This window comes from Marmota marmota, unplaced genomic scaffold (assembly GCF_001458135.2).
Source record: "Marmota marmota marmota unplaced genomic scaffold, marMar, whole genome shotgun sequence".
NCBI lineage: Eukaryota > Metazoa > Chordata > Mammalia > Rodentia > Sciuridae > Marmota > Marmota marmota.
In genome coordinates this window covers 509,677-529,951 of record NW_026000170.1, presented here as the reverse complement: position 1 = coordinate 529,951, position 20,275 = coordinate 509,677, and the positions used below count along the sequence as shown (strand labels likewise).

Genomic DNA, 20,275 nt, shown 5'->3' with positions numbered 1-20,275 from the left:
TCAGGGCCCTCAGAGACCCTATTGTTGCCTGTTTCTATTCTTCCTGTTTGGATGCATAGTGCCCCCAGCACCACAGACCAAGCATTGAAACTGATATAAACTGTAGAAGAAAATGTTCTAAGAGGCTCCTCTTAAACTGTAAAGTGTTCTGGCAGGTACCATCTGCAAGGTGGTAGGTTTTTCTGCAAGGCAAACTTTCTGAGGACAGCATCTGAGGAGACCCTGGAAGGGCCTCAATATAGCTGGCTCAAACCCATGCTGAAAAGAGAGTGGTGACCAGAAGTACAAATGGCTGAAAACAATTCCAGGCAGATCCCAGAGGGGACTGGCTGAGGGCCAACTTGGAGGCAGTGGAGGAGAACACCTGAGGGCCTCCAGACCTGACTCCCTTTCTCTACTTCTGCCCCATCCTCCTGTAATCATCTCTCCAGCTAACTTTTCAAGGTATGACCAGCAAACCCCCAGTGAAGTCAGAAGGATTTGACCATTGGCTAAAAGGCCCACTGTGGCCTGGACCACTTGTCTGGGTCCTCCTCCCGGAAAACTGTGAGAGAAGAGGGGCTTGAGTCAGACCTATTTGGAGCCTATCACACTATCAAAAGAATGGGAAGCATTTCCCTGAGCTAGCAGACTCTGGGACCCACCTCTGGGAAGCCAGAGTTCTCAGAAGTTTGCAGAATCCAAGAATTAGAAAATTCTAGTCAATTCTGGGCCTCCTTGAAGTAACAGAGGACAATGATGGAGAGTGGGAGACATCCCCCCACGAAGACTCTCAGGGTCCTACAATATCCACATCAAAGAGAGTGGGGGAGGGAACCCTTTAATAAAAGTATTTAATTTGTTGCAGGGAGTGTTTGCTTTATTGAGTTAGGAGATTAAAAGAGTGAAAATCTCAAATCCGCAAGGAATTTTCCCTGGCGGTGCTTTGTCGGGGTTATTAGTTTGGGGGATGTTTCAGGCCCTTGAAGGAGTCACTCCTGCATGGGTTTAAGTGGCTTTTTGAGCTCGGCTGAGCCTTGCCCCGTGCACATAATGGGGACTGTGTGTGCCGCGTCATTTCTAATGTGATCAATGCTGGTAGGTCAGGCTGTTAATAAGATAGATTTTTATTAACTCTCTCTTTAGCATTCCCATGAGAGAAATGCAGCTTGCCTTTTGCTGATAATGACCTTGCCTAAAGGGAGGGCTGGATCAGGTGGGGTGGGGGTGAAGTCCTCACCCTGAGTAAACAATTTGCCCAGAATTCCTTCCTCTATCAAGCCCACCTCTGCCTGATTGTAAGGGGAGGGATGGGGAGGGGTTGGAACCCACCCAAGTATGGAGGGCCCTTTGGGGTTACTCAGAAATAACCAGAGCTTAAAGCCTTCTAAGAGCTCTGAAAGCAAATTCCAAATCCAAGCTGTTCTGGCCTTAGCTCTGAGCAGACCAAGAGTGTGAACTTGCCAGAAGGCTCTTATGAGATACATAAGTACTGAGAACATTCTACAATGACAACAAAAGAGCAGAAAGAAGTGCATGAGAAGTGGGTCAGCTTAGTTGGGCCAAACCAGAGCAGTACATTTTCAAAAGCCCTGTATGGTTCTCCACACGTAGGCAGAGATGCTTTTTCACTCCATACAGGATAGAGGAGAAAGCCTGTACTTCCTGTCTCAACTCTGAATCTGTTCCCATTCAAGATCTTGTGTAATGCCCTCTTAGGATCATTTTTCCCTCTCAGTGTGAGGCAGAATGCATCTCCTGCCTTCCAGTGTCTCACCCCACCACCTGCTCCATAATCAACCTTATAGGGCCCTACATTAAAGCAGAGCAGACAGCTGAGAGCTCCCAGTGCAGAAGTCAACAAACTTTGTTCATTCATTTGGGTAATGTTTACTAAGTGCTTACTATCTGCAAGCCCTGGGCCAGATGCTAGAGAAAGAAAAATGGCCAGGGCAATGCCAGCCTTGCTCTTTTGGACTCTTTTGGATACCCAGGGAAATAAGTAGGTTCTGGTAAGTGGGGGGGGTGTGTGTGTGCTGTGAATGCACAGCATAGGTACATCTAACTCAAGCAGGAAGGGCTGAGGAAGGCTTCTGGGAGGAAGAGGTGTTCCCACTGAGAACTTAAGGATGGATCAGAGTTAGGTAAGAGAGGTCAGCAAAAGGGGAAGAGGCTCCTAGGCCAGGATAAGCAGACACATAGAGGAATAGACAGAAGTTCCCTGTGGCTGGACTAGAAAACAAGGGGCAGAGACTGATCATGCAAGTCCTATGCACACCATGCTGTGGAGTTTGAACTTGAAGCTGAGAGACTTAGAGGGCCACTGATGGGTTTTAGTTAGGAAAGGGGCAGAATTGCGTATGTATGTGAGAGAGATTATCTGACTTTAGTGTGGAGAATGGTAAAAGGAAGCAAGACTTGGCTAGGAGGCTGATCCAGGGAAGAGATAATGAAACCCTGGACCCCATGTTGGCAATGGGGATAGAGAGAAGGGATGTACTTGAGATAGAACTTGAAACATAGTGTTGGAAGGACTTGGTGACATGTGGCATATGAGGGAGAAGGATAGTCAAGGGAAATGCCCAGATTTTCAGTCTGAGCAAATGGATACCTCCTGGTAGTAGTTTAGGAAACATAAAGAGTAGTAAGGTTTTAACGTGTTGGGCAGTTTTGTTTGTTTGGGGGCCTGGTTGATGATGAGTTCTATCTTGTGTAAGTTATATTTGAGGAAACTCTAAATGGAGTTGTCTAGCAGGTCATCATATGGACATCGAGGTCTGGAGTTCAGTACAGAGGCAGAGAACTGGGAAGCATCAGATCTAGATGGAAATCAAATCATAGAAAAGTCTAGGGCTACCCCCAGGGTCTGTGAAGTGACAAGAGAGCCCAGGACAGAGCCCCAGACTTTCAGGATGGGTAGAGAAAGAGAATGAAGCCTGAGAGGGAGAAAACTGAGAGCTAGAAGGGGAAAGAGTAGGGGCTTTCTCTTGAAAACCAAGGGCAGTGAGATATTCAAAATGGAAAGAGGGGCCCACAAGGAGGGGAGGAACTGTAGAGTATACAGAGGGTAGAGCATGGAGAGCAGTCTCAGGTGGCAAAAGCCAGACAGCAGTGGGTTGAGAAGAGAGACAGAAGGAGAAGGTGGTTCAGCTAGACAGTTCTGCCAAGATGTCTGTCTGTGAAGGGCAGGAACAAAAGAAGTCTCTGGAGACATAAGCATGAGCTCAAGAGAGGTTTGTTTGTTTGTTTGTTTTTTAGGGGATGTTAGATTTGAACATACTTAATGCTGATGGGAAGAGACCAGAAGAGAGTTGTTTAAAAGGGCTACTGGATGGAGTCAGGTCCTGGGAGCAGGTGGAGGGGCTCCTTGCAGTGAGTTGAGAGAACTGTGGGCTAGACACTTTGCTTTGAGGAGAGGGAAGTAGAAGAGCAGATGGATTGCTGGTATACCTGAGCCAGGGAAGCAGGTCCAGCCCCATGGCCATGGCTGTCTGGTTTCATTGTAACGGAGTTATGCATGAAGATTTGCAGTCAGATGAAAGCCTTTTGAAGGCTACTTGATTTCCATCTTCGGCTGACCTACTGGTCTGAATTACCATGCTATTTGCCATAACCAAGCTGCTTTTATATCCAATATCTAACTTGGTTCCTTCCCTCTTTCTTCACTAAACACTAACACCTGAGGCTTATGCTAGGCTAGCAGGGATTTTAAAAAATAAATCTGAGCCGAGCACAGTGGTGCATGCCTGTTAATCCCAGCGGCTCAGGAGGCTGAGGCAGGAGGATTGAAAGTTAAAAGCCAGTCTCAGCAATTTAGTGAGGCCCTGTCTCAAAATAAAAAATAAAAAAGGGTTAGGATGTGGCTCAGTGGTTAAGTGCCCCTGGGTTCAATCCCTGGTGAGAAAGAAAAGAGGATGAAGGGAAGAAGAAAAAAAAAATCTGAACTTGGATCAAATCCCAGGTAAAAGAATGCCTGTGGCCTGAGAGGCCCTGGGTTCCAGCCAGGGCCCTCACCTGCTAGCTGTGTGCACACAGAATAGGGGTTATCAAGGCACTCTTGTTCCCCCAGGGACTTAGTGATCACATACAGTTAGCAGAGCTTAAGACAGGGCCACACAAGAGGAATCCAAAGTCCTGCAGACAGGCTGGGGAAGCACCAGTCCATGCCTAAGGTGACAGCCAAGCAGTGACACAGGCCACACATGGTTGCTCAGTATGGTAAGATTGAATTAGTTGGCAAGTAAGTGTTATAGGAAGTCTAATTAAGTGAGGAGAGACTAGACCATTCACATCTTCATCCTAGATAAAGTGTGACTGGCAGCTCTTCAGAAACCCTGGAGGGTGGCTAGCAGGAGGATGACACAACCAGAGGCATACTTGGACAGTTCCTTCAGTGGCAGTTGTCCTGAGGGGAGGAACCCTACCATCAGACCACTTGCATGCCAAAACCTCCATTTAATTTTCTTGCCTATTTTTTATCTATCTATCTATCTATCTATCCATCCATCCATCCATCCATCCATCCATCCATCCATCCAAAGCCATATCTACATATCTCTTTTTATGGAACATCTCAAACACAAAAAGTAGAGAGAATAATATAATAAATCCTCATGTATTTATCACTCAGCTTTATTAGTGATTAATATTTATTCATCTCCACTACCTTTTTTGTTTGCTCTTAGGAATTTAGTTTTGTTGCTTTATTTTGCTAGAGCATTTTAAAGATAATCCCAGGCATTGTGAACATTTCAGTATATATCTCTATAAAAATCAGACTTCTGATATAAATATAACCACAATGCCATTATCTCTCCTAACAAAATTGAGAATAATTCTTTAATGTGTGTGGATATCTAGACTAGAACCAAATTTCTCTTGCTGTCTCAAAAATATCTTTGTGCTGTTGGTTCGTACAACTTAGGATCAAAACAACGCCTACACACTGATTTGGGTGCCGGTGTCTCCCACCTTATCAGATTTAGAATTGTCACATAGCAGAGGCCAGAGAAACAGTCCCCTGAAAATCCTTCAGCAACAGTATTTTATACTCAAGTCAAATGTTCCTGTCTTGATGCCCATGTCTTAGTTCCTGTAGCTAAACTCAAGTGATCTCATAGAAACCGTGAGTGATGCTCAAGGAGGAGAGCAATGTCACTGTCATTGTTAGGACATTTTAGGCTGCAAGTAACTGACTCCCACACAGCTAACTTATGCTGGAGTAACCTCATGGCACTCAGGGGCAGTGATCTCTCCAGTGCCTGCCCTCTTTCTCTACTTCTCTCAGGACTTTTTGTTTATCCTCTGCTGCTGGTTTCTTCTGTCTTTGGCCAGCCTCAGCCTCCATGTTTACATCTACTCAAGGGATCCTCCCACAGTGGATGCCTGTTCCTTATTCCCAATTCCAAATTCTTCAGAGATTGATCTGCCCAACTTTGACTGTCCCATCACTGTGGCCCAGATTAAAATTATGGGAGGTTATGGGAAGGACTATCTATATCCTGGGAAAAACATCTCCATGGATGATAGGCAGAGAATATACCTCAAATAGACCTTTAAAACTTAGTAGTAAAGATATGCACTTAATATGACCAATTTTTTCACCACAGTGAATGCATCGAATGCCAACCAGGACTTTCAGGATGCTTCAAGTTGCTCTTGAGAGTTCAGGTGGTGGAATTTTGCAAATTCATCCAGCTCTTGGCGGAATCACACCCTGTATTTGTCTATGGAGATCTGATGTCTTGGCAGTACTCTATTAATCCCAGAGCAGTGGAAAGGTAGAAGCTCTACCTGTGGGTCTGATAGAACTTTGGAAAGTTTGTCTTATCTGTACTGCTCTTCTTTCATTCTGAAAACAAATGAGGGAATGTTGTATTAGGTCCTATAGAAGAATTAAAATCAGTAAGGTAGGAATTTGTTCTCAAAGTGTTCCTGGCATCCCTGGCCAGAGGCCCTACTAGGGTTCCTTCCCATGAACTGATTTGTCCACATCAGAATAAAAAATTACATAAGAAGGAGAAAATGAATTTAATCACAGTTTGGTTCAAACTGGGAAGGCAGTTAATCTGCCTTCACCATCCTGTGGAAATGTTACAATTTATAGGATTTTTTTTTTTTTACATTTAAAAATTTTATTCCACTTTAAAAAAAAAAGACTGATGTAATTCCCTAAATTGATTTCATTATGCACACTAATGGGGGTTAATCCAGTATGAAAAACTACTTCAGGTACTCTTTATTGAAGGTAGTGGTGAGCACTAAGCAGTCATGTGCTTTGGGAGAATCAAATTAGCCACAAAAGTGATTAATATAGACCAGGCAGGAGAATGCAATAGTGATACAAGACCTTTTTTCTTCAATATTTTTTAGTTGTAGCTGGACACAATACCTTTGTTTTATTTATTTCACATATGCTAGGTGAGTGTTCTACCACTGAGCCACAACCCCAGCCCCTCAAGAGCTTTTTTAAAAAATATTTTTTAGTTGTATATGGACACAATGACTTTTATTTGTATGTGGTACTGAGGATTGAACCCAGTGCCTCACACATGCTAGGCTAGCCCTCTACCACTGAGCCACAACCCCAACCATCAAGAACTTTTTAATTATTTATTTCTGGTACTAGAGATTGAACCCAGGGGCACTCTACCACTAAGCTGCATCCTAGTCCTTCGTATTTTTATTTATTTATTTATTTTTTTGAGAAGGGTCTCACTAAATTGCTGAGGCTGGCCTAGAACTTGTGATCCTCCTGCCTCAGCCTCCAGAATCACTGGGGTTACAGGTCTGTACCACCTCCTGGAATTAATACTGTTTTAGACAAAGAATGTTGATGGCAATTGGAAGAAGCTGGTAGTAAGTAACCTGAATAAAGTGCAGTAATTGGGATTTGAACGAAACAGAAACGTAGGGTTTTACTCCAGAGAGGATAGTTCAAGTTATGACAGGGGATGGGTTGCCCTAGGAAGAACACAAAGAAGAAAAAAAAGATGAGGGCAGTATGCCTTTATGTTTAAGAAGCAAGAAAAATCCAAGAGGGGCAGGGGTACCACGAGAAGGTGAATTAAGAGTGACAAAAGCTAATGAGATAGAGAGCTGAGGATTGAGGAAATAGCACGTTTGGTAAACAAGAACAAACGGTATTTTGAGTGATGTAAGAAGCCATATTAAAAAGGGTTAAGCTGTGAGTGAGGGTAAGAAAGAAAAAAATTCAAGTTCATTTAAACCTCTTCTCACCCCTATCTTCTCTTGCCCCCCCCCCAACCATTGTAGTGGCAAAGCTCTCCCATCCCACCCTGCTCCGTGGCACCCTCCAGATAGTGACTTGAATGATGAAGTCGCACTTAAGTGTCCTTGTCCCAAGTCAAAATCTGCTTGTTGGTTTCTTTCGCTATGTCACTGTTCAGTACCAGCGCCAGGTTTGTCCCGGCTCCCCGCTGGGTTCCTGGCCCGAACGTGGGAAGCGAAAGCGATGAACATTTCCTGAGCGGTGAGTTGAGCGCCACGCATTATCAGGCGATGCCCGTCTCCGAACAGCACGTCCACGCAGGGCTCGGAGCCGTCATGCCTCACGTCTGCAATAACCATGCAGTTGAGATTGGTGGCGCGGACCTTCTCGCTGCTCACCGCTTGGAGAAAGGTTCTCGTCGACTCCACGTTTTTCTCGAAGGGGCAAAACTGAACCCGAACCTGCTTGACGGATCGCAGCCGGAGCCGAGCCAAGGCCGCCGCCATGGTGACCTTCGCCCCAGAAGGCAATTTATAGGATTAAAAGTCAGGAAATATGTATGTATAGATTTATCCAGGCTATGCTAGCCAGAGGGATGGCATAATTTCAGTTTTTCAAACCTTGCGGGCACCTTCCCAGGCGTTGGGGCCAGTTGCTCAGTTTCCACTCTCAGCATGAGGAAATTCAGTTGCAGAAAATAACTTATCAGAAAATCAGGGACATTGGGGCTTTTAATTGTTTTCTTTTTTATTTGTTATATATATATATATATGGCAGTAGAGTATATTTTGACATATACATGGAGTATAACTTCCCATTTTTGTGGTTGTACACGATGTAGAGTTACACTGGTTGTGTATTATATATGAACATAGGAAAGTTGTTTCTGATTCATTCTACTATCTTTCCTGTTTCCATTCCCTCTTCCTTCCCTTCATTCCCCTTTGTCTAATCCAATGAACTTCTATCTTCCCTCCTCTCCCTCTTATTGTGTGTTAGCATCCATATATCAGAGAGAACATTTGGTCTTTGTTTTTGGGGGATTGGCTTATTTCACTTGGCATGATAGTCTCCAGTTCCATCCATTTATTGGCAAATGTCATAATTTCATGATTCATTATGGCTGAGTAATAGTCCATTGTGTATATATATCACATTTGCTTTATTCATTCTTCTGTTGAAGGGCACCTAGGTTAGTTCCATAGTTTAGCTGTTGTGACTTGAGCTGCTATAAATATTGATGTGCTGTGTCACTGTAGTATGCTGATTTTAAGTCTTTTGGGTATAAATTGAGTCAAATGGTGGTTCCATTCCTGAACAATCTCTATACTTTCCAGAGTGGTTGTACCAATTTGCAGTCCCACCATCAATGTGTGAGTATACCTTTTAAAGGGACTCTGTTTAAAAAGTACTAATGATTTAGTACAGATATTTTTTTATTGAGGGCCAGGTAGATTTTTTTTTTTTTTTCTCACAAATGATCTCCTCCTGTACCTCTTCTCCCTTCCATTTTCCTCTTTTTAACAACCAGTAAGTATGTCAAAGAGTTCCCTAGCCATCTAGACATACAAAAACAGGCTGTGGGTGCTTGTAGCCAAGTAGGCATGGTTTCCAACCCCTGAGATATTTTAAAAGGCAGGTGTGTACTCAGACGCAGTAAAACTTGAGTCAATACTGGCTCAAAGGCCTTTGAGAACACAGGCTCAAAGGCCTTGCCCTCAAACCCTGTCTCTTATAAATTTCATAACCTTAGGCAGGCTTCTCATCTCTAAGAGTCTCAGTCTCCTCATCTGTACAATGAGAACATGGGATAGATTTGAGGATTTCATGAAATAATACATGTAAAGCACTTAGCATACACCTAGAACCTAGAAAGTGCTCAGTAAGTTTTAGCCATTAGTCTAAGATAGAGAGCCCACCCTCTGTCATTTTCATTATTAGTAATGCTATGTGATAAATGACACATAGAGCAATGGCAGACAAAGGAAGAAGCAAGCTCTGAAACCTGGGCCCCTGGGGAGGCCTCATCATGAAAGAAGTAGCCTTGGACTAGGACCTAAATAGCAGAGGTGGAAGAGAGAAGACCTAGTGGAAGAGCAGGCCTCTCCTGACAGCAGTGAAGAGAAGGTTCCAGCAGACACTGAGGGAGACTGACGAGCCTGTGAACACTGTTCCCATGGGGTAACTACAGCTACCTCCTAGACACAGACAAGGGGCCCTTAGAGAGGTTTGGTTCCAGAAGACTTTCCCTGAAGGAGCCAGTTCAGGATTTGCCAGTAGCTTTGTCTGATGACACTCATTTAGCTGTGAGATCCCCTCCCTTCTGAATGAAGGCATCATGGACTTTTCACCTGATGGTGGGCTTTGGAGCAGAGGCCAACCCTCTCCACTCACCACAGTTCCTGGAATGTATACCTCTGCCCCACCTTGCCAGATGCATGGCGGCAGTTACTCCCTCTCTGGGATGGGGTGGTTCTCCAGGAAGTCCTGAACTCCCTGCTTCACCAAGGCCCTTAGCCAAAGCTCTTGGGCAGCAAAAGGAGAGGATTTCAATCACAGGGAGTTGTTCAGCCATGGGAGAGAGTGGGTTCTTTCCAGAACAGTCAAAGATAGAAGGCCCCATCTTTCTGGTCCAGGTCTCAGACATATCTCATCTTCAGAGATGGAGGCTTCCAGACATCTTATTCTAAGTCTTACACATTTGACTCACTTAGTTAATGTGCCTCATTCTGATACTAGGGGACTTACTGATGATAATTTAGCTTTCCCTGTGCATCAGCCTATAAGAAGAGAATGCAAGGGCTAGAGGAGTAGCTGGCCTCTAAAATTGTTATAAATCTCATTTTAAATAAAATAAGTTGGCCTTTAGGTTTATCTAGCAGCCCTCGTGAATTTGGTTATCATTAGTCATCCTGTCTGGACCTCATCATCTCTGGGACACTAAAAAGACAAATTTCTTTCTTTCTTTTTTTTGGCAGGGAAGTGGGGGTACCAGGGATTGAACTCAGGGGTACTCAATCACTGAGCCACATCCCCAGCCCTATTTTGTATTTTATTTAGAGACAGGGTCTCACTGAGTTGCTTAGCGCCTCACTGTTGCTGAGGCTGGCTTTGAACTCATGATTCTCCTGTCTCAGCCTTCCAAGCTCTGGGATTAAGGCGTGTGCCACTGCACCTGGCTAAAAAGACAAATTTCTGAGTCTAGACTAGGGTGAATACCTCAATAGGCCTGTGAGGTCTTGCCCCTTCTTGGTACTTTCTAAATTTCTTATGTGTGTTGACGTCAGCTCTATGGATACCTGGTCTTTTATATGTTATAATTTTCAGATTCACTACTAAGTTTGGCTCGTGAATATATACACCATATTTGTAGCTTAACACTTAACACTTGTGGAAACAACTTGTTACATTATCTCACATGCATATTTTCATGTATGTGCTTTTATCCAGTATGGATTTACCAAGTAAATTGTAAAAATGGGCCAGAATTTGTTTAGGTGTTCCCCTTTTGAAAATAAAAATTTCTTCCATAGATCATTTCTTGGTAACTATTTCAAAGACAGACACTAGAGAGTACCTGATGTTTCCTCAGACATCCCTAGAAAAAAATTTAATTGGATCATAAGTGAATTAACATGAGTTTTCATTTTCTGCTGAGTAATTCAGAGTCCTGATATGACTTACCTGTGAAGTAAAATAGCTTTGCTGGATAATGGAGAAAAACTCACATTCATATTACTTATAAAAATGGATCTGTTAAAGTCACAACATTTTTACAACAGGCCTTAGGCAGAAAGCAAAAACATGTCTTGATGCTTTGTAACCATACATGGGAATCAGGCTTTTGGGTGATGGTGATGAGTGATGGGATGGAGTGGGAGAGCTACAGAATGGTCTGTACAGAATCAAGTCTAAGGCCACATTGGTAATGGCCACAGTGTGGGTGTGCACTTTGCAAATTTGGGGTGAATAAACTTAACTTCATGAAAGAAACAAAGTCACACAAATATAATTCTTCAAACAAATGTTTGAGACAACACGGCCTTAACATTAAATGTTGCATTTTTGTTTATTTTGACAAACTAACCAGGACACAATTTAATAATAATGATATAAAAATAGGTATAGAAAGAAAGTACCTTATCTCTGATCACAATAGGTATCTATTATCTGCAGATTTACTCAAATCCACCTAATGCCAGATCATTTTATTTCCTTCTCAAAGAACTACTGATGTCTGATTCTCTGCTCCCTGAGATTCTAGTGTAATTAGACTGAGTTTCAGTCTGGATTTGGAAATCTGTAAAAAGCTGTCAGATGATCCTAATATAACCAAGGTTGAGAACCGCTGATACTTACTGTAGCCAGGCAGGTCTCCACCTGAGGTGGTGGGTGGGGGGGACTAGAATTCAGGTCTCCTGGTGTTTAGCCCTTTCCATATCTTCCTTGAAGCAGACAGCCTCCTGTTCTCACAGTCTGTGTTTTGAGTGTTGGAAGCTCTGGCTGTCCTGGGTGGCTCACCCCATGATGTTTTCTTCTGCTCTTTTTATTAACAGAACAGCGGTGACCTCTAATTGTCTCTATGGCCAAGTTACTAGGTATAGAAAAGGCCTCAGTTCTGGACCCCCTCTGCGTGACAGATAACAGCCTTCTGTGACATGTGACTTTTCAAGGTTCTGTTCAGCTCCATCCAAGACGAGAAAGGGGCACCTGGTGCTGCCCCTGGCAAATGCACAGGCGGAGTCTACCCGGCTGCCCAGACCTGAGCGAAGTCCCTAAATGTCTTTTTCCAACCCAGAGACTTTTCTTTCCACTTGACCTGCTTTTCTAACTCTAATTCCCCACATATTGAAGCCAACTATGGTATAAAGGTCACTTTGCAATGAGTTGTTTGGGATTACATTAACCATTTTATCAGCCTTCCATGAGTTTCTAAGCCTGTTTTTGACCAGAGACTTTTTAAAGAGCCCATTTCTTTATTCAGTTTAGAATGGTTTGAACATTTTATTATGGAAAATTCAAATTTCTACAAAAGCAAAATGCAGTAGAAAGTTCATCACCCAGCTTCAACAGTTACCAGCTGACTCAGGGTCAATCTTATCCCTCTATTCCCTTCCCCAACTAGTTTTCAGACACCATATCAATCTATCTGTAGATACTTCAGTGTGTGTCTCTAAAAGATAAGGCCTATTTCTTTTCATTTTTTAATTTTTTTAATATTTATTTTTTTAGGTGTAGATGGATACAACACAATGCCTTTATTTTTATGTGGTGCTGAGGATCGAACCCAGGTCCCGCCCGTGCTAGGGGAGCGCTCTACCACTGAGCCACAATCCCAGCCTCCTATTTCTTTTTATAATAACACTGTCATATATAAAAAGAAATGATAGGAATTCTTAATTTCACCAAATTATCCAGGCAATATCCATATTTCCCAGATCATTTCATATTTTTTCATAAATGCAATCAGTCTACCCACTGCATTGGGGGAATATATCTCTTAAACCACTTTCAGTCCACAGTTTCCCCTTCCTTTTTTCCCCACTTGCACTTGTTATTAAAGGAACTGCATCATTTGTCCAGTCTGGTTTTCCACATTTTGTTCATTGCATACCTGTGAGGTTGTTTAACATGCTCCTCTGCCCCTTGTGTTTCCTATAAATTCATGGTTGGGTCCAAGCTTGTCTGACTCCAGTCTGACTTGATTTTTCTTTTAGTACTGGGGATTGAACCAGTACTAAATTGAATAAAGAAATGGGGATGAGCATGTTACCACTGAGCTATATCCCTACCCCTTTTTATTTTGAGACAGGGTCTAACTAAGTTGATAAGGTTCTCATTAAGTTACCCAAACTGGCCTCAAACTTGCAATCCTCCTGCCTCAGCCTCTCTGGTTGCTAAGATTATAGGCATGCACCACCACACAACATGCCCAGCCAGCCTGGCTTTTCTACAAGACCATTTCATAGATGGAGGTATACATGTCCACCAGAAGGCTGCTCATGCCCCACTCATCTTTGTGCATACGTGCTTGATGTTGCTAGGCTATGATGATTCTTGCTTATGCCATTTGAGTATTTTAGGACTTTTTTTGCAATGCTGGGGATCCAACCAAGGGCCTCATGCATATTAGGCAAGCGTTCCACCACTGAGCACATCCCTAACCCAACCATTCTGAGTATTTTAAAGTATACTAAACAGCCTGAGTTTCAAGCGGTTTTGTTTTTCTCAGTCATTTTGTCATGGCCAAACTTTACCCAAAGTGATCACAGAGGTCTCACAACCCTTAGGCAGTATGGGGAAGCATTTAAGGAGAAATAATTGGGGGACACCAGAGAGGAAAACAGTGGTCCCTGTCCTTAAGAGGCTTCATATCTATTTAGTATTTGTTAAATACCAAAACTGAAAGCAGTATTGACTACAATTAATTGTTATTTTAGGGTCTGAGATGTTGTCCTGGTGAAGTTCTCTAGTATCCTGGAATTTTTAAAAATCCAGTTTTTAGGATTCTGGTAGTAGGATTCTGGCAATACCTTGACCATGGAGACAGGTAACTTTGTTTTTCAGCAGATTGTGCTCAGGTGGGTTGGTGCCCTTGTCTCTGTGTGCATGGAGTTAATGTATGGTAACAATACAAATAGTTGAAGTTCTGGGAAGCAGAGAAGGTACCTCATCTTTGCTATCTGGAGTTAATAGAAGAGGCCTCAAAGAGATGGTGTGCTCTTACCCACTCCTTACAGATGAAGTTGAGTTTGCACAGGCAGAAAGTCGAAGCATGGATGTTAGGGGAGAGATGCTGAGGATGTCCAGCATAGGAAATTTGTGAGATAGTGTAGACAGCAACAAATCCAAGTTGCCCCACTGAGCCACATAACACCCTGGAGTTGGTAGATGGAGTAAGGATGTAGAGTAGTAGCAGAAGCATCTTTGGCAACAAGCTGACAGTATAATTTATCTTGTGTATTTTTTTTTTTTTGTACCAGGGATCAAACCTAGGGACCCTTAACCACTGAGCCAAGTCTCCAGCCTTTTTTTATATTTTATTTAGAAGCAGAGTCTCACTGATTTGCTAAGTGCCTTGCTAATCTGCTGAGGCTGGCTTTGAACTCACAATCCTTCTGTGCCTCAGCCTCCCAAGTTGCTGGGGTTACAGCCGTGCCCCACCACACTGGCTATCTTGTATATTTTTTAACAGCAGAAAGAACATACAAAATTTATTACATACCTAAGGCCTAGGAGTATTATCAAATGTTCATGTATTTTTGAGCAAATTTGGGGCCAATCTGAATAGGAGAAAGGTTGAGCATCCCCTCAACTGAAACATTTGGATTTGTCTACTGATCTCTTCCTTGAAAACTCTTAATACAAAATAAAACTTTTTGATGCTATACAAACTTGGATCTAACATAATTTAAATGATATTCCCCAAAATGGATTTTCCATTGAAAAAACTCAGCTGCAAATTGGAAGTCTCCAAGGAACTCTGTCTCCAGTCCTGTTTTAGGTGTTCACATTTCAGCCCTCTCCTATCAAATCTTACCATCTTGTGTCTAATTCTCCCAAGGCTTGCCAGCTTCCTGGTTCACTTGTCTCAAATAATTTGTATTCAATTAAGAATTAAATACTGATAATGCATAGGACTTATACAATTATGTGAAGAGGAAATCTAAGGAAAAGATGTTCAACTGTAAATGAAAGAATACAAATGTGTAGTTTTTCAAGTAACAAACAAAAGAAAAAAATAATGAAAATTATAGAATCTGAGAGACTTTAATGAAATGTATGGGCTCATGAACATTTTAAAAGACTTCTAAAATGATGTGTATATTTATGGACATGAAAGAATGCTCACTAACTTCTATGCCCTATGGCCCTTGTGATGCCATTAATGTAAAGTTAGTTAATGTAAAGATCTAGAATGGTGGTCAGAAATATCATCCATGATGTCATCTGGTTGGAAACACTTTGAATGATTTTACTTTCTTCTTTTTTATTGTTTTTGAAATCACAAGAGTTGAATTCTGTATTTTTAACTTATTAACTAATACTATCAGAGTGTATTTTATGTGCTGGCACTTCACTGATTGCTGTACACGATTATTCCTGAAGAAAACAAAGGTGATAAGAGATTAAGGAATTCACTCAAGGTCCACTCTAGGAATTGATGGAGCTGGGATTCAAAACCTGGTAGTGCTGCTCCACAGACTGGGCTCTTACTACACTAATTGCCAAATAGGATCAAATTAACTTAAATCCTGCCCCCTCAAAGGCCTACTCCCTTGCTCAAAAGTAACTATGGGTAATAGATCCTTCAAAAACTTTTGCTAGGCATTTTCAGACGTGTGTGTGTGTGTGTGTGTGTGTTTTTCTTTTTCATAAAATGGGGTGGATATGTCCCATCTATCAGTATGTATAATTCACTCTCATGATTTTTATTTACCTCTGGAGGGCATTCTGCAGTATGGATGTGTGGAATTGATGGAACCATGCTTCTGCTGAAAAACTGGTGTGTGTGTGTGTGTGTATGTGTGTGTGTGTGTGTGTGTGTGTGTGTGTAGAGCTAATGTTCGGTATATGCCTACCACAATGCAAATAGTTGAAGTTCTGGTGGGCAGAGAGGTTTTTTCCAGTATTTTCTTCCTAACAGATAAAGTTACAGTGAACACTTTGTATGCATATTACTGGATATAGATGTGCAATTGAAGTCCTGTGATAATCTCCTGGAAACAGAACCGATGGGTCAAAAGGCATGCACACAAAGTGGAAAGAAGCTTCCCACATCAAGAAGACCATGCCAGGGGCTGGGGATGTTCCCCGGTTAGTGTGAGGTGCTGAACACGATCCCCAGCACAACAAAATAAAATAAAATAAAAAGGCTGTGCCATTACACCTGCAGCACATGAGTGGCCCTGTCCTCATATGTTCACCAACATAAGAAGTTGTCCGGGGCTGGGGATGTGGCTCAAGCAGTAGCGCATTCACCTGGCATGCGTGCAGCCTGGGTTCAACCCTCAGGACCACATACAAACAAAGATGTTGTGTCCGCCAAGAACCGAAAAATAAATATTAAAAAAAAATCTCTCTCTCTGTTTTAATTCTTATGAGAAATGAAAGAATGTTAGTTCATTTGTAATAATTTAGAAGCTCTTGATTACTAGTGAAGTTGAACATCTTTTCATTTGTTTCTTGGTCACCTTCTTTTTATTGGATAATTTGTGTTTTTCTTATTAATTTGGAGGATCTCTATTATAGATATTGTCTTTTTTTTTTTTTTTGATACTGGGGATTGAACTCAGGGGTGCTCAACCACTGAGCCACATCCCAGGCCTATTTTGTATTTTTATGAGAGACAGGGTTGCTTAGTGCCTCACAGTTGCGGAGGCTTGGCTTTGGACTCACAACCCTCCTGTCTCAGCCTCCCAAGCTGCTGGGATTACAGGCATGTGCCACCATGCTCTACTAGATATTGTCTTTTTTTAATATTTATTTTTTAGTTTTAGGTGGACACTATATCTTTATTTTATTTTTATGTGGTGTTGAGGATCAAACCCAGTGTCTCGTGCATGCTAGGTGAGCACTCTACCACTGAGCCACAACCCCAGCCTCTAGGTATTGTCTTTCGATGTTCTGTTTGACACAAATGTTTTCCCCAGGGCATTTTTTTTTCTTCAAACTAGCTTATTTTTTATATTGAAGTTTGGTTGTATTTATTTTATTTTTATGTAATCAAATCTGTCAATATTTTTCCTTTTTGGTTTTATATATTGTTTAGAATGTCTTTTCCACAATATCTACCAAGAATATAATGCTCTCCTAACCCTCTCTTCTTGTACATCTACGTTTTTGTTTATACATTTATTTCTATATTTTAATATTAATGAAGAATTTGATTTTGTTCAGTGAAAAGGAGAGATTTATTATTTTTTTTATTTTTAGGCTGGTCAACTTGTAAACAACTCCTTCATCTAAACCCAAGTCCTGTTTCTAGACTGTTCCTTTCATCCCTTTTTCTATATTTGACCTAGGATCACATTGTTTAGTTACTTATGCTTTTCACCAGCAAGTTTTTGTATCTGCTAAGGTATGTCCCATCCCCATTTCTTGTCTTTTTAAAACTTTCCCCAACCCTCCCCAGGCATTTACTTTTTCTGAGTAACTTCAGAACTAGATAGTTAAGGTCCAAAAATACTCCTTTGAGATTTCAGTTGGGGCAGATAGAATCTTCTGCTAATTGGAGTCTGTAGCCTGGACACCTAGATCCCTTGGCAGTTCTCTAGGCTGTCCAGAGCTGCCCTCTGATGGGGAAAGACAGGAAGTGCTGCCTCTACCTGCTCTCCAGGGTCTTCCCACTCCACCATCTCCATGGAACTTGTGATTTCCAGTCTTCATGGAAGCACGCATTCCTGGTTAGTTATTTCCTTCTCCAAGTGACATTTGGACTTTAATCTGAACTTTCAGAGCCAAAACCCAGAATGAAAAATTTTGGAAACCTCAGACCCTGCAGCAGAACCCAGAAGGAAATACTTTTGTCAAGGAACAATTTCCTTCTCCCAGAACGCCACACTGACCTGCCTAGGGTAAAACAGGTTCCAGTTGAGATTTAAAAAACAAACAAAATTAACAATATTGTTATAAAATAACCTAAATGTATCAAATTTTAAGTGTATAGGTAAATAAGTTTTAGTTAATGTCGAGTTGTGCAGTCATCACCATATTTCAATTTTTAAAACACTTTCATTACCCCCAAAAGATTCCTCAAGCTTATTCAAGGTCATTCTCTGGATGCAACCTTGTCCTTAGCATGACAGCATCAGGAGGTGTGGGGACAGTGAAGGGATCCCCAAGAGAGCCTCCATTCATGAGTCTACAGCCAGTGCTCCCAACAACATGGGCCCAGAGACCTACATACTCCTGGGGATACCCAGGTGGGGCCTCTTCCTGGGGGACTGGCCATGCTGAGCCCCATCCTTACCCCTTCCAGGTGGATAAAGTTTGAAGAAAAGGTAGAGGAAGGAGGCGAACGCTGGAGCAAGCCCCATGTGTCCACGCTGTCCCTGCACAGCCTCTTCGAGCTCCGTACCTGCCTGCAGACGGGGACAGTGCTGCTGGATCTGGACAGCGGCTCCTTACCACAGATCATAGGTGAGATGGGGGCCACCACAACATCTCTCCTGGGGTCCCTACAAACCAGGGCAGCTCTTCCTGCCTTGTGCCCATCTTCAAGTCTTGTGACTGGCTTATCCCTGACACCTGCCTGATTCTACAGAGACCAGCTTTGGCTGTGATGTCCCCCAGTCAGCATCCCAGCTCCTCCAAGTTTCAGCTCCATGTATATCTCCCTCAGGGAGGAAAAGATCATCCTCTGAAATGCTGTCCAGGAATGCAGCAATAAGAGAGAGTACTTCTACCATGGTCAGACAAGTATGGCCATGACAACCTGTTTCTTTTCAGGGTAAAATGGATCATTGTTCATCTGTAGGAAATTAGCTGCCACTTAGAGGAGTGTCAGAAGGAAGAAGTGGCTTGCCTTATCCTCCCTAAAATGTCTATGTGTTTTGCTGTAGCACATTTGATTTTGCCAGAAGTATTTTGCCCAAAATGCTTTTCTTAAAAAATCCATTTTAGGACTAAAACTATTTAATAATAGTACTTTGTGCTTCCTGGGACACTTCCATATGTTCTATTTCATGGGATTTTCATAACACTGACAGAAAGATAGATGCTTCTATATACACATGCACAAACACAGAGACAGGCACATGCTCTTGTACATGAAGAGACTGTTTGTGATGTGCCCAGGTTTCCACAGTTAGTGGCAAGGCTGGGACAATTTCCACATCCCCTGTCACCTTTAGCTCACTTTCAGTCCCACTAATAACAGGAGAAATTGAAGACCCTCACCTTGGGTCCATTCTGTCCCACATGGACCAGGCATGTTCGTTTCCCACTCAGATGATGTCATTGAGAAGCAGATTGAGGATGGGCTCCTGCGACCAGAGCTCCGGGAAAGGGTCAGTTATGTCCTCCTGAGGAAGCATCGTCACCAAACCAAGAAGCCCATCCACCGCTCCTTAGTGGACATTGGAAAGTCAGTTTCTTCCACCTCAAGTAAGTTGGGCTCTCCACTGCTAGCCATTGGGTATATGAGGACAGTATCAGGCCCCAGTGCCCAGGTGAGCCCACCTTGGTGACTAGGAATATCTGCCTTCATGACCTGGAGAAATTCTGCTGTTGGGGATCCCTCATCTTCCTTCTCTGGTAGGCTTCTGAGGACTCCAGTTGCACCCTAATGTGACTTTATCACCAGAGCAGAGCAATTCCAGGAAGAGAGTTGGTTCTCGGCCTATTTTGCATACTACAATCACTTGGGATGTTGGATCTTGTCCTAATGCCTGGTCCCTGGCCTGGAGAGTGGGATTCAGTTGGTCTGGAGCATGGCCTGGGAGAGAGAAGAATGTTAGAAAAGTGCCCAGGAGATCCTCCCATGCACACAGTACTGAGGAATGCTGATAGGATGGCTTGTTTAGGAAAGGACCTGAGAGTTTCCCACTGAGCTCCCAAGAGGAGCTAAGAGCCTTAGCGGGAAATGTCACACATGGGGGTTTGTTAGAAGTGGCTGGGTTTGCCTCAAAGGTTCCAGGACTTATATGCCTGGCAGCTGGTATCATTCTGATTAGCAGAGCCTCAGGCCTGGGAAAGAGGATTGTCTATCTCCAGCCCTCTGTTCAGTATCTCAGTAGAGATGCCCAGAGACACTGACCCTCCTGAACCTGTCAGATAAATGCAGGAACCAGAACAAAGTTGATAAAGTTGCTAATACAAACCCTTCAGGACTGGGTGATGTGGTGCACACCTGTAATCCCAGCAACTCAGGAGATTGAAGCAGGAGGACTGCAACTTTGAGGCCAGCCTCAACAATTTGCTGAGACCCTCAGCAACCTAGCAAGACCCTGTCCCAAAATAAATGAGAGCAGGGGAAGTGGCTCAATGATAAAAGACTCCTGGGTTCGACTCCCAGCACCAAAAAAAAAAAAAAAAAAAAAAAAAAAAAAAAAAAAAAAAAAA

At 42.7% G+C, this 20,275-nt stretch overlaps 2 protein-coding genes across 3 annotated transcripts in view; one reads left to right on the top strand and one right to left on the bottom strand.

Moving 5' to 3' along the window:
• The window catches only part of Slc4a5 (solute carrier family 4 member 5), a 126,298-nt gene that overhangs the window by 49,856 nt on the left and 56,167 nt on the right, over positions 1–20,275 (top strand). For both annotated transcript variants that reach the window (XM_048787375.1, XM_048787374.1), the window contains 2 exons: positions 18,192–18,352; positions 19,163–19,318. In XM_048787375.1, coding sequence (XP_048643332.1) covers positions 18,192–18,352; positions 19,163–19,318 — 317 coding nt within the window. The remainder of the gene's footprint in view (positions 1–18,191; positions 18,353–19,162; positions 19,319–20,275) is intronic.
• Positions 6,973–7,747, bottom strand: LOC107154214 (39S ribosomal protein L53, mitochondrial-like). Its single transcript, XM_048787376.1, has one exon. It carries the CDS (start codon positions 7,714–7,716, stop codon positions 7,378–7,380), a length of 339 nt encoding a protein of 112 aa, XP_048643333.1. The 5' UTR covers positions 7,717–7,747; the 3' UTR covers positions 6,973–7,377.